This window comes from Cheilinus undulatus, linkage group 18, assembly GCF_018320785.1.
Source record: "Cheilinus undulatus linkage group 18, ASM1832078v1, whole genome shotgun sequence".
In the NCBI taxonomy this organism is placed as follows: domain Eukaryota; kingdom Metazoa; phylum Chordata; class Actinopteri; order Labriformes; family Labridae; genus Cheilinus; species Cheilinus undulatus.
In genome coordinates this window covers 4991628-5005384 of record NC_054882.1, presented here as the reverse complement: position 1 = coordinate 5005384, position 13757 = coordinate 4991628, and the positions used below count along the sequence as shown (strand labels likewise).

At 42.6% G+C, this 13757-nt stretch overlaps 1 protein-coding gene across 2 annotated transcripts; it reads right to left on the bottom strand.

Moving 5' to 3' along the window:
• Positions 1 to 755: 755 nt before the first annotated feature.
• ccdc177 (coiled-coil domain containing 177) lies at positions 756 to 12765 on the bottom strand. 2 transcript variants are annotated; one of them, XM_041811841.1, is made up of 3 exons: positions 12416 to 12765; positions 8438 to 11697; positions 756 to 887 (listed from the first exon to the last, which is right to left on the bottom strand). In XM_041811841.1, exon 2 carries the CDS (start codon positions 11683 to 11685, stop codon positions 9199 to 9201), a length of 2487 nt encoding a protein of 828 aa, XP_041667775.1. In that variant the 5' UTR covers positions 11686 to 11697; positions 12416 to 12765; the 3' UTR covers positions 756 to 887; positions 8438 to 9198. The 2 variants fall into 2 exon arrangements, 1 of the variants encoding a protein (XP_041667775.1); XR_005993265.1 differs by lacking the exon at positions 8438 to 11697 and having other exon boundaries at positions 776 to 887.
• Between the last annotated feature and the right edge of the window lie 992 nt (positions 12766 to 13757).

Genomic DNA, 13757 nt, shown 5'->3' with positions numbered 1-13757 from the left:
AGGTGGAAATGCAACTTTAGTTCCTGAGCCAGGTAACTACAAATGTAAAAAATGTAAAAGAATGTAAAAAGTCACTTTAAGATCTGATTTAACCAAAGACTGATTAATATGTTGTATAAAAGTTTGAGTGTTTTAACGACAGCTGTTTTCTCTGTAAGGTTCACGGCCGTATCCTGATCAGACTCAGCTCATGTAGGAATCTAGACTCGATAGGAAGATCATCATAGATCAGTTATTAATGTGTGGCTGTAAACCTACCGAGTGTTTCACCGTTTTTGTATTATAACGATGTAGTAAAGACTTACGTTGTGTAGCAGGTAGCACAGACGATGCTAATAAATCTTGTAAAATGTTTTTATTGTTCTGGTTCTGTTTGAACAAGATGTTTCCTTCACTTTAACAGAGGTTTTATGAAAACAAACTCACACGTGTCTGCTATCTTGATAAATTGACCGTTTCATTATTGCTACATCCAAAAATCCTTGTATTTCACTCACACAAGCATTGTATGATAATGTACAAATGAAAACTGAAGAGCAGAGATGATGTAAAGAAGGAGAAGAAGCCCACGTGTCAGGGTGAGGAGAGAGGGGATGATTATGGACTGAACAACATGCCTTGATGCTAATAAAGCTGTGTTTGAACCTCGTACATGTCTGGTCATTCCTGCAGGTAAAAGGCTGTAGGTTCATTTCAGGGTTCAGTTCTCAGCAGCACAAGAAGAATTGATGGCACTATTACTGGTTTGAAATGACTAGAAAGTCTTGATATGGAGGTTTTGTTTCCATCAGAGGAGAGACCTTTAGTGTTTGATAAAGCTCAGAGTGAAGAAAGGCTCTTACAAGAGGACGTAGGTTTCAACAACAGCGCAGTTTCATCTCCACCACCTGCAGAAAGGAACAAGAGAGGGTGATTAGTGTCGGTATAAATCACAGACAGTCACTGAGACTACAGCAGTGTGGAGAACAAGCACTGGAAATAGAGACATGGGAAATTAATGAAAATTTTAAAATGCATGGAGGCCACTTTTAACAGCTTTTCCCCCTCTGTGAAATCGATCCATAACAGTTGTTTCATAAATGAAAGAATACACTATCCCACAATCTAATGCCCTCTTCTTAAGGGGCTAGAATTACCTTGGGACCTCTGGTAATTTGTAATCGTGCAGGAAATCTGTTTTTTTAATCCAGATTCATCATGTCTGTAATCTGCTAAGTAAAAATTCCAGGGAAAATTACCAACCATATTTCAGCACACACAGAGGTCAACAGGAAATAGTTATTCCGTACGAGTTTGCATCTCTGTAATCAAAGGTGGTAAATATGTTTTTATGGTCTGTGCAGCTTTTCATGCTCTTTTTTTAAACTTTTCATTGCTGCAGGCATGCAGCACCTTTATGTTTTCCATCAAAAAAGACTTTGCTTATCCTGTGAAAATGCACCACACCAATCACTAACATCAGGAATGATCAGAGGTCCACAGATAATACTAGTCCTGTACTTCAGTATCTCTAACTGGTGCCCACTTTTTACAGCATATTTCAGCTGTCGGCTGCTACTAATGAAGTCAACAAACGTGGACAAAGTGGGCAGTCAGGTTTGAGCTCTGTGGTGATGAAAGCTGGCCTCACATGTATCATCTGGCACCAGATTGTCCAATAAAAAAAACTGTTTTACCTTAATTTGAGCCTGTACATGGTAGTTCCTATGCATACACATTATCTAACAAATACTGCGTGTTGAGATTTGGACCCTAGCAGCAGTTTTTCCTCTGAAAAGTGGCCCAGCAGTTTGGTTTCTATTTAAAGGAAGGGTTAGTTAGAAGCTTAAAGAACCTTTGTATGTCTGATATAAAGCTAAAGGTTTATGAATCATATCTAAACACTTTGGGTTGTTCTGGTAATAAATGTATAAAATAATTGAAAATCAATGAGCTACTGGAGGGCGAACTGAGCCTGCAGTGTTTTATCATAAATCAATTGACTTAATACTGGTGCTAAGATGGAGCACAGTTTTACCAACTTAAAAAATATCCTTATTATCATCTGGCTAGACTCTCAGTCATTATAGTGTCTATTTCAAAGGGCAGGGTTTGTTACACTCATATGATATCTGCTTCTTAAGGTTGAAGAGATGAACCACAGATCAGTAATCAGAGCTTTACTAATGTGCTGCATCACTTCCCAGAATCCGTGAGTATTCTGAGCTCAAACATGCACAAATAAATCAACTCTTAAAGAGAAACACTCTTTCTTTTTGCTATAAGCCCTGTTGTAACTTGTCTTAATGACTAATAGGTACAAAAAGATTTGGATTCCTGCAGCAGTGCAAGCTTTAGAGCAGTAAGATTTTTTCTCATCCCCCAAATGAAAAAAATAACGATAAATAGCAAATTAGAGATATGCTGCTGTTAAAAATCAACACAAATTTGTTTAATTTATAAAACTCAAAGCAAATAGGTTGACACAAGCTGATCTTAAGAAAAACCTCTGTCTAAACTAGTAAGTGTTACTATAATTCCAGTTAATATTTGGTGTATAATTCTGACACCCTCAGAGCAGACAAAGCCTCATAGCCATGATGGAGCGCTCCATAGAGGGTGAGATGGGAACTTTAGAGAACTGCACTGATCACACAGAGTCTACTAGATGTTGTTCTTGCCCCTGCCAGGCCCAGGTTGTTATTCAAAGTGTCTTACATTACAGAAAGGATGCTTCTGGGGGAAAAATGCGCTGTCAGCATTAATTTGAGTCAATTTAGGTTGTTAATTGGAGGATTAACCTATCAGACAGCTCAGTGGACACGTCAAAGCAGAGGTGGAAAAAGTACACGACTACTCAAGTAAAGGTACAGTTACTCAGGTTTAAATTTACTTAAGTAAAAATAAAAGTACTGGTTTGAAAATCTACTCAAGTTATAGTAAGAAGTATTTTATTTAAAGCTTACTTTGAGTACTGGTTAGCTACTGGGGAGTTATATGGTAAAATCTGATCTTTCTTTTTGGAAAGAAGAGCAAGAGAATAGATCTCCAGCCAGGTCGTTCAGGTAAAGTCACACCTCTATACCAAAGTAAAATACACAGAAAAAATGAAAAGCAGAATTAATTAAAGTCATAGTTAAATTTAAAACTTTTAAGTTTCTATACTGATCCATACAACCTTTAGTTAAACTACAGTTTTAAAGTGTCAAGTATTTTACAGTATGACAGAGCCGTATTAACTCTTAAACATCTGTGATTAGGTGGGTCTCCTCTGACAAGAATAAACCAGAGTCAAGCTCAAAGCAAGGCATACTCACTGAAGAAGCACCTAAAGTCACAGGTGGAAATATTAACTCAGTGGATAACTTCACTCATGGTGCAAATGTGCCTAACATCAAAAACAACAACAATCCATCATAAACATTAACTAAAGAACCCCAGCAGGGATCACTGTACTACAGGTAACATGCAAACACAACTAAACATGTCAAATCACTCTGCCCAAGGGCATGATGGGGAACAACGGCTGTCTTGAGATGTGAAGTGGAATCATTCTGGCTGTGTGCTACTATGTAGTCAACAGAGGTGGAAAAAGTACAATAGTACTCAAGAAAAAGTGCAGTTACTCTGGTTAAACCAGTTTTAAGTGGAAGTAAAAGTATCGATTTAAAAATGAACAAAAAGATTTTGGGGAACCCTAAAAACACTACTCAGTTACAGTAATTTGAGTAAATGTATTTAGTTACTTTTCACGCCTGGTCAAAAGTCATCAACACCTTTTGATATCAAACATTTTCCTTTTTTATATTCCATTATTTCCTTTTCATTCGGTAACAACTTTCCTTTTTCTGTGGTTGAATTCATTTCATAATCTTTGATCTACTGAATGTTCCTTTTTCCAGTATCAAAATAAAAGCAGGTCTGTATCCAAACAGGAAGTTAATGACCCTCACCGAAGAAGAGGCGAAACGTCTTCAAGAACTTGGAACCAGTCCAGTTGCCACTTGATCAGCCTCGGTCAATTACCCTTAGATTAAGACTACCAACGTAAAAAATAGCGTAACTATACAAAAATCTAAAAGGAAACAGAAACCGACTTTAATGCAAAATTCAGAATTTTCAACATGGGGAAATGAACTGTTATTTAACTATAGAAAATAAGCAAAAATCGTAACCACTTGACAAACCTAAAAAACCTTCTGTTAAAGTGTTAGAAGATTTTCTGAAACAAGAGACAGTCTGTACGTCACTCTCTTCAAGACCACCACACCACAAAGGTCACCATTTTTCACAGCAGATGAGTTTCTGCACAACGGACCCTTTCTTGGCTCTCCTCTCATAGCAACTGTTGCTAAACTACCTCTGATAGTCAATCCTTCCTCAGGCAGGGTTACTCACTATGACGCTCCTTATGTCAGCCTCAACTCTGAGCACAAACATGCTTAAAAGTTCTGCAGAGTGATGTACAGCCTATGTTTTCCTGTCATTACAAGAAATTTCCTATAGTTTTCAAAGATCTTGTGGCCTTATCCTTGCCTTCAAATGGAGTAGTTTTAACTGTGTTCACCAGGAAGGAACATATGAACACCCCCTCTTATGGTATTTGCCACATTTCAGATTTAATTTTACTGAAAGCGTCAAGTTCACGAGTAGTGACATGTTTGATAATGTTTGCAGGAAAGATTAAGCCTTGGACTTCAGTTTAAGCCACGAACAGGATCAGACGGAGCAAATGTTGATCTAGATTCCCCACCTTTGCTGTCTAGTCTCTTGTTCCTCCAAGTGACATTTAAATACAAAGAAATAATGTTAGCCTTGCTATCTTTTAGTAACCATGTTGTTGCCATGCAACAGTGTTTCCATATAGTTACAACTATGATGCCAGGCTCTGTTCATGACTGGACAACTTGACTTTTCCATTTTATGGGTTTGATTTGAAGGCAGAGTAACTTTGTATCAGAGGAAAAGAAGTGATCTTCTTATACAGAGTAAACAAGATAAACAAGATGAGATCTCAGGAAAAACTGAGTAAAATAAAACATATTCCTCTCAGGGTTTCCATGGTTATTTAGTTGGGAAACATGCTCTATATCCTGGATTAAAAAGTACCAGTACTCAGCTTTTAGATAACATAGCTTTGATGTTATTGATCCAAGTAACAGCAGGGAGTAAAAAAAGATTTTCAGCCATGAACTTGTCCACTCAGCCTGGTCTAATATTGTTATCTTTTTTCATTATGCATTAAATTTCATCTCCAAACACGTGGTTTCAATGTTCTGCAGCCTTCATTTTCTCCACAGCATTTTAATAAAACCCTTTTAGGACTCTATTTTTTCATTCAGCATGATAAGCAGCTATAAATCTGCTGCCTCATGCCTGTAACCTCACATCACCTCCCCCTGATTACGCGGTGGGAACAGCGGGGCTCAGCTGGAGCTGTAAGCCTGTCAGTCCTCGGCGGCTCTAAAGCTGCATTTTAAACTCATTCTGGATTTTTCTACGAGCTGAAAGACCCCAACACGAGCTGCAGGGACAGAGAGGAGGACATGTAGGTGAGGATTTTCAAGGATTTCTCCTTGAACAAGAGCAGAGGACGATGGCCGCTGCAGTACAATCACTGCATTACACTAATAAAGATAGTATGTAGTCACAGGAGGGTCATAAAGAACAAATCTGCCAATGAATGGGTAAATACATTTGGATGTAAAAGAGAAATAAATACAAGAAAAACTGGTAAGAATAGATATAAATAGAAGAATAAATTAGTAAAACTGGATATACAAAAAAAACCAAAACAAAATTAGAACATTCACATGAGGGGAATATCAAATAAAACGTTTGCAGAATATAAAATCATGGAAATGAAGAGAAACTAGCAGTCAAAATTTGTAAAAAAAAAAAAAAAAAAAGTAACAGCAAAATAAAAAGAGATCAGCTACAAAAGAAGAGGTATACCTGTCTCAAAAATGGTTGACAAATCTCCAAACGTAGTGATTTATTAAACTATTTTTGTGGTATTTATCAGGTATGGACCATCATTATTATCATGACTACATCTCTTTGACTTTAATTCACAACCCAGGGCACTGATAAGAAATTTTCAACACTGTCAGTATGAACAGAATGTAAATTTTCTTTAGAAATTAAAAATGATAAAAATTAAACTGATTGTAACCCTTAATTAGGTATCCTCATCATTCCTGGGCCGTCTGCTGCAGATGTGATGATGGGTGGACCTTTGGTGATACAGCAGAGGTAGAAAAGATGAGTTTGTCCTAAGGATGTACGATACTATCAGCATGATTTTAGCTTTAAAGTTAATTAAAGGTATTGACAGATCTGAAAATCTCTGCTGATATTTAAATATAAACCTAACCCTATAAATGAACAAAAAGTAAGGAAATGTGTGTTTTGATAGATGACTCCTTCATTGTAACAATGCTTCTTGGCCATAAATCTTACACCGCTGGAAAGCCTGTTTATTTCCCAGGCTGCACACTCCGCTGTTAGAACAGGTGAACAGGAATCTTGGTTGGATGAAAGCATATTGACGGACCGACCATCACCAGTCGAATGAAAGGTGTCAGCCCATGGTCAACTTGAAAAATCTTCTAGCTCATTCTGCTGTTGCTACTGACTCTGACTGATTGGACTGGATCCTGTTATGATCAGCGATGAGTCCAGATTCTGCCTACAGCAGCAAAGAAAAAAGTTCGGCTGCATTGAAGGTTCCCAAGAGCTCAGTGGCCTCCATAATTCTCAAACAGAAGAAGTCTGGCACAACCAGGACTCTTCCAGGAGCTGGTTACCCAGCCAGGGTAACCAGCTCAGGGTAAAAGGGTCTTAGTAAGAGAGGGGGACCGAGAGAAGGGACCAAGAACCTGATGGTCACTCCGACTGAGCTCCAGAGATCCTGTGTGGAGAAAGGACAAAGTTCTAGAAGGACAATCATCACTGCAGCCCTCCACTGATCTGGGCTTTATGGCAGAGTGGTTAGATGGAAGACTCCTCAGTGCAAAAGACATGAAAGCCCACTTGGCTTTTACAAGGAGTTTTTTTTTTTTTTTTTTTTTTTTTAGAAACTCCAAAAAGGCTCTGAAAGGGGTCTGGATACGTCCTGGATGTAATGCATATCATAATTTCACCCTCAAGTAGTTCGTGTTAACTCTAACCTGTATACTTTGGACAATGTGGCTAATAAAGAAATGAGTTATAAGGAAAAAAAATGGGACTTTTACTTCTGGAACCAAACCATTGTCTTCTTAACAAAATGCTATGACCTTCTTACTTTGTAAATACTAAAATGCAGCTAGTAAAGTTATTTAAAAATGCTAGTGTATGTTATCTGAGTCTTGGACAATTTCCTGGTATCATCCTCCCATCCCTTGATCATAGAGGGCAAAGGAATAATCACATTATCCTGTTTGAGGTGCAATTGATGAGGTTCAAACACTTATCTCTGAACTGATTCAATAACCAGGATTACTGTTGTGTTATTATGGAGAACAACGATGACAGCAGTCGCTGGAAGTCACACCTAGAATTCATACAAGGTATCACGGGTGCTAGGAATAAGGTGGACAGTAATTCAGCTATTTAATGCAGTTCGTTAGCTCATTTGCTAGCCCTAGAATATTTGTAAAAATTCAGTTATGTGACTTAGAGCTGGGCAAGTAATCAAAAAATAATCAAAACTGACATTTAGAGCCTATAACCGACGTAAACCTGCCATGTCAATTATTTCAATGTTTTTCCCTTGTAATATCTCTCTCTAATAATGTACCACCCCCTTTAAAACAACTAGCTGTGTAGTCACACGATAGGTAGCCAGGTGTTGCAAGGCATGTAGCCTGCTTGAAACCCAAGAGGAGAAGTGCTAGTTTCATTTCAGCTGATGAGTATTTTGATTTCAGTTGACTCAATAAATAACCATAAATTGATAATCTCTGCATGCTCCTTTCATTTATTCATTTGAAAATTATTCTAACATTTTATAGAACAAACAGAGTCAGAGGCTGGAGGTGGAATAATTGTTCATTAATCGCAATCATGGTCAATTAATCACGATTTTTGCCATAATCGCCCAGCCCTAGTGTGACTCCTATAACTCCATAAGATCTAACAAAATGACGCCATGTTTTTCCATAAACGCTCTGCATAAAAATCATCAGAGAGCCTCCTCCCCACCAGCAGCCTCCTCATATTCCCACGCACCCTCTCTGCTCACATTTTCCTTCTGCATCCTGATTTCTATCACTATGGCAACACCTTCATCTGAGGGCAAAATCCCATGTGCATCTCTCTCTTCTGTCTTTTTTTAATCTGAGATTGTGGGATTAACACAGTCAGGGGTCTGTAAAACCTGCTGTTGGCTTGCATGTTGGCTAACAAGTAAAAGCCTTTTTCCTCATTCAGTTTGAACATGTGTTTTTAAGGTAAAAGCAGTAAAATCTCGTACCTGCTGACCTTGACTGAGTCACCAGGAAACGATGCTGGGAGCAGACGACTGCAGAGGAGTCAGAGGTGGCTGTCTCTCAGAGGGTTTCAATATTTACTGTAATCTGACATGACGAGCAGAGACGGGGGGAGTCCTTGAAGGGAGGAAGAGGGAGGAAGTACAGTCCTGCTGATGCTTCATCAGCACAGGCCTCGTGCACGGCCGTCCTGTGCTGCAGTGTCAGCGGTACAGCGCAGACACGTGTCCAGCTGGGAGCTTTACTCCCATGCTATATCCAGCTTTGTGTACAAAAAGGATCCCTCTGTTGCTTTGGGGGACTAGGACCATTTGCTCTTAATTTTCCCTTGCTGAGTGCTCCGTTTAAAAGCCTGTGCAGTTGTCATGGAGTTGTGCTTCCTGGTAAACAATGACTCTTTTCAATTCCTGCACAGCTTTCAGTCAGAGATAGACAGAGTAGGGGGTAAAAAGAGAGAGAGAGAGAGAGAAAGAGAGAGAGAGAGAGAGAGAGAGAGAGAGAGGGGGTTGTGTTCCAGTGCTTCCTCGCTTATATGAAGTCTGTTTGTCCTACACAGGCTGCAGTGTTGATTTTAGACAGCTGTGATAGATTGTAGTCTCATTACATCCATGATAGGAAATGATTTGGTTTGCTTTTGTAAAAACTGATCTAAAATGTTAACAAACCAAGGGTAAAAATGGGAGAAAAAACACTTATGGTAAGAGGAATAAAGCTGATGAGGGCCACAGTGAAGGCGAGCATGACATTATTTCTCATCCAGGCTGGCTTTAAGCTGAGCCTCCAGAGCCATTTTATCAAACGTACGCATGTTCGTCTCCTCACGCACCTTGTCTCGTACGTGAAATGAAGCCCGGGCCACAGATCGGGCACTTTCCAGCACTGCTTTCTTCTCCTTAAAGATCTGCTCGCTCTTCTCCAGCTTCCTCTCGATGGACTGCAGCAGCTCCAGACGCCTCTGCTTCTCCTCCTCCTCCACACGCTGCCTGTTGAGCCTCTGGAGGCGCTCCTTCTCCTGCCGGCTCTGAACGGCCCGCTGAGCCTTCTCCTTGGCCCGCTCCTCGGCCACCAGAGCGGCCTGCTGGGCTCGTTTCTCGGCCTCCTTCACGCGGGCTTCCAGGAGCTGCTGCTGCTGCTTCTCACGCCTCTCTGCAGCTTTGCGTGCTTTCTGGATCTGCTTTTCCTCACGCTTGGCCTTCTCCTTCAGCTCCTGGCCTCGCCGCTCGACGATCTGTTCGTAATTCTCCAAGGAGCGGCTGAGTTTCTCCTCTGCCACCCTTCTGGCCTCTTCCCTCTCTTCCTGTTCCCTGCGGGCAATCTCCTGGATCAGGGCAGCGTGGCGTCTCCGTTCTGCTTTGTTCAGGCCACGTCGGTCCTCCTGCACCTGGTGCTCCTTCTCCTGCCTCTTCAGCTCGGCAATGGTGAGCTTCTCCTTCAGCAGGAGCCTCTCCTGCTCCAGCATGGCAGCCCTCTCCTCCTCCAAGGCCTTCAGGTTCTGCTCCTGCAGGGCTTTCTTGTGCCTCTCCTCCCGTGCAGCCTGCTGCAGCCTGAGCAGACGGGTTCGCTCTTGCTGCTCTGCCAGCTCCCTCCACCGCTCTTCACTCTCCTCTGCCTGTCTCATCTTTGCGGCAGCTGATTGTTTCTCCTGCTGGCTGAGTCGTCTCTGACGTATCGACACCTGCGTTTGCCACACCCGCTGACACTCCAGCACTGCCTTCTGCTTCTCCCTCTCCTCCTGCTCACGCCGCAGCTCCTCCATCCTGCGTTCGCTGTCCCACTGAAGGTGCGCCACATATCTAGTCTGGCTCATGATGTCTTCTTCCTGGTACCTTGCCAGCATCAGAGCTGCGATCTTCCGATCACGTTCTGACACGGCCTTCAAGCCTCGTCTCTTCACCTCCTTCACGATGCGCTCCACCTTCTGTGTGGTCTGAGGAGAGTGGCTAAGGTCGCCCAGGCTGAGGCTGCGGCCCATCAGAGAGTTAAACGTGGCCATGGTGCGAGCTCTGGGACTGGAGAATTTAGCCCAGTGATCTCGAGCTCCATCCCAGCTGTAAGAGGAGGAAGCTCCTGACTCTGAAGAGGTGCATGTGGTGGTGGTTGTAGTCGATGCTGAGGAGCAGACCGGATCAATCCGCCGCTGTAAGGACTCCAATGAATGGCTTTTCCCCCGCACTTTAGAATGGAATCCCAGATGGCCATTGTGCTGAGAGAAAAGCCCCCCTGACACGCCGTTTAGAGGCGTGCTGGGGCTCTGGACTGCAGGTTTAGACACTGAAGATGTTAATGTAGAGTTTGCTCTGGGGAAGGACGGCGGCTTGGGTGTTGATCTGGGGAAAGTATTGGATGTTTTACCTCCTGAAGACTTCCTAACAACAGGAGGTGGTCCAGATGAGAGAGGATGAGCTGGTTTTGCTGGTTCAGAATGCTTGGCAGATCCTTGTAGTCCACCTTTGAATGATGGTGTGGAGCCAGTCTTTGACTGAGTGGATCCTGAATGAGCAAATTTAGGTGAAGTGCTAAAGCCAGATGGGGGTGGTTTGGGTAAAAGAGCTGCTCCTGTTTGTCCAGGGGCTGAGCTGGAGGAGGAGGAGGAGGTTGCTGGCCCAGATTTAGGGGACTGTGTGGTGCCAGAGGACACTTTGTGCTGCTCCACAGAGGGCGAGACACTGCTGCTGTTCACCGTCGCCTGCAGAATCCTCCTCTTCTCCTCTCTGATGATCCTCTCTCTCTCCTCCCGGCACTGCCTCAGCTTGGCATGCCGATCCCTCTCGTAGACTTCAAACAGACCTGTCGCCACACGCATGGATCGACCTGGAGCCTCCCGGGCGAAGTCAGTGAGCGGGCGAGGGAGGAGCTCCACGGGTTTGACTCCACATCGCGCACATGCCTCCAGAGAGCGCGGGCTTGTTAGCACGTAGCGGCTGCCCTCGGCGGCTGGTGAGTCAAAGTTGTACAGGTCCAGGTGTAGCTTCGGCGGCTGATCTTTGTCCGCCTGAGTCTGTGGAGACCCTTGATGAGAGGCAGGGTCTGGTCCTGGTGGAGATGCAGCATGGCATGGGCTTGGCTCAGAACTGCCGGTGGGTGGCGTCTCGAATCCAGCGTCTCCATCTTCCTCTGTGGTTGTTCCATCAGCCTGGTCAGGCAGTCGAGGGTCTTCAGCGACCACCACAGGGGTGTCAAGCTGTGGACCTTTACACTTAGTCTGCTCCTCTGCCTCCGAGGGGTCAACCATAGTTGGCGAATACTGAAAGTGGAGAAGATGGACGGGGGCGGGGATCAATGAAGGGAGGGAGGGATGGAGTTGTATGAAACATGAGAGGATAAAATAGTGGGGAGAGTTTTCAATTAGAGGATTACAGTATTCAGTGAAGAGCTTAAGAGAGATGCAGTCTGTGGGGGAGGGTCCTAACGCCGGCTCAGAGATGCATGCATGCATGAGCACATATTCATGCACAGATTTTGACTCCAGATGAGACATTTTCCCTTCAGGGAAGTGACATAACACATGAAAAAACACCAAGGTCCTTTAATAGAGGCTCTATTTTTGGCAGAGTTACTGGGCTGAGAGAATTTGATTACTCATAGCAATATTTTTCACTCTACATCCCACAATCAACCTACAAAGAGTCTGCATTTAAAGCCACAGCAGGTCCTGAACATTTATTATTTACCATTTTATAGTAGAAGCTTGATATGAGCCCTTGAATGAGAGTCTGTCTGATAAACAAGCTCTCTGCCCTCCATCATGGACTCACACCTACAAACGAGGAAGGCCTGGACTCTGTATCAGCAGGAACTATCTGCACTTTCACCTCAGGCTCACATCGATTTAAAGCACATATTTACCAGAGGATGTGGCTTCTACTTGTTTTACTTCATCTATTTGATCCCATTTCTGCTCTTTAACGCCGCTGTTTTGTTTGTATTTCATGCCTCAATGCACTACACAACCATGCACTAACCTGCCAGTTTGTAAGTCGTTTTCTAAACCGATGCTTTGTTCCCCTTTAATCCGTGCAGCTCCTCTTGTTCCCTGCATAATATCACGTTTCAGGGAAAAAAGCTTCGACGGAGCATCACATCGTCGTAACCTCCAGCGACTCGACAGACATACGGATCCTTTCTCAGACTGTCGATGTCACCGAGCAGCAGATTTCTGCACCCAGCAGGCAGCGATGAATAAAAAAGGACGACAAATAAGAGATATTCTCCAAAATGATGAAATAAATTTACATTCCTGCTTCCTGTGATCCTCCCTCTGCAAAGTGAATCCCGTAAACATCCGAGGTCTCCACCTGCTTTCTCCTCAGCAGCATCCATCCATCCCCGCCTCCTTAGCTCCGCCCGCCTCTGGCAAATCTGCTAAAAATACTGGCTGCACCGTGCAATTAACCAAGCGCCTTCACGGACGACATATACGCTTTAAACACGAACAAAACACAGAGCTAATGTGTGTAAGCCTTCAGCAAAGTCCATCACAGCGCTTTATTTATCCAACACTATCATGTAAACAAATACAGAAAGGATGCCTCTTTATATGGTTTAATAACCAGGCTATCTACCGCTTGGTAATCCGATTTACATGTGAAAAAATCTCTAAGAAAATGTTAAAACAAAAATATAAAATGCATCAAATAAAGGTCAATCCTCAAAATGATGATGATGACATAATCTGACTTAAGGAGTCACATCACAGCATGTCACAGCTGCCATCTGCCACCATGGCTCAAATGAAACTGGCTGTAATTACTGGCATCGACCACTAGAGGTCACTAACATACAGCAGAAAGACGTTCTGCAGTAAGAAGGGCGTAGACAGCCAATCAGCTGCTCTGAAGCTCAAAGACTAAACTACAACATAGTTTTTAGAATTATTTTTCATTCAACCTTCATTTTACAAGAAGAAAACCTCATTTAGATTAAAAATCTCCTCTTAAAGAGCACCCTGACTGAGACAGGGAACAGCAGCAGCACATTTAAGTTTCAGACAAATAACGAGTAGCTACACATAGGCCTACAAGTAGAATATCAAATATATGACAAGATATGAGTTAACAAGTACAAGGAGCAAGTATTTTTCAAGGTATTACACAATCAAAAATATATATCCTAATTTATCCACAAATTTAACACTTTTCGGCCGTTCAGTTCTGCTTTTTGGAATACCTCTAAGAAAACATCCTGAGATTAAAGATTATAAGTTCCTGTGCTCTTCTGACTGATGGTACGAAGGATTTAGACCAAGAATAGCCTTTTAGGTATGAATATGGCAGTTTCAGTCTCCCTGTAGACAAAGAAAACAGA

Excerpts from the sequence above, each read along its gene's own strand:
- ccdc177 (XM_041811841.1), bottom strand. The coding sequence starts at position 11,685 with ATGGTTGACCCCTCGGAGGCAGAGGAGCAGACTAAGTGTAAAGGTCCA.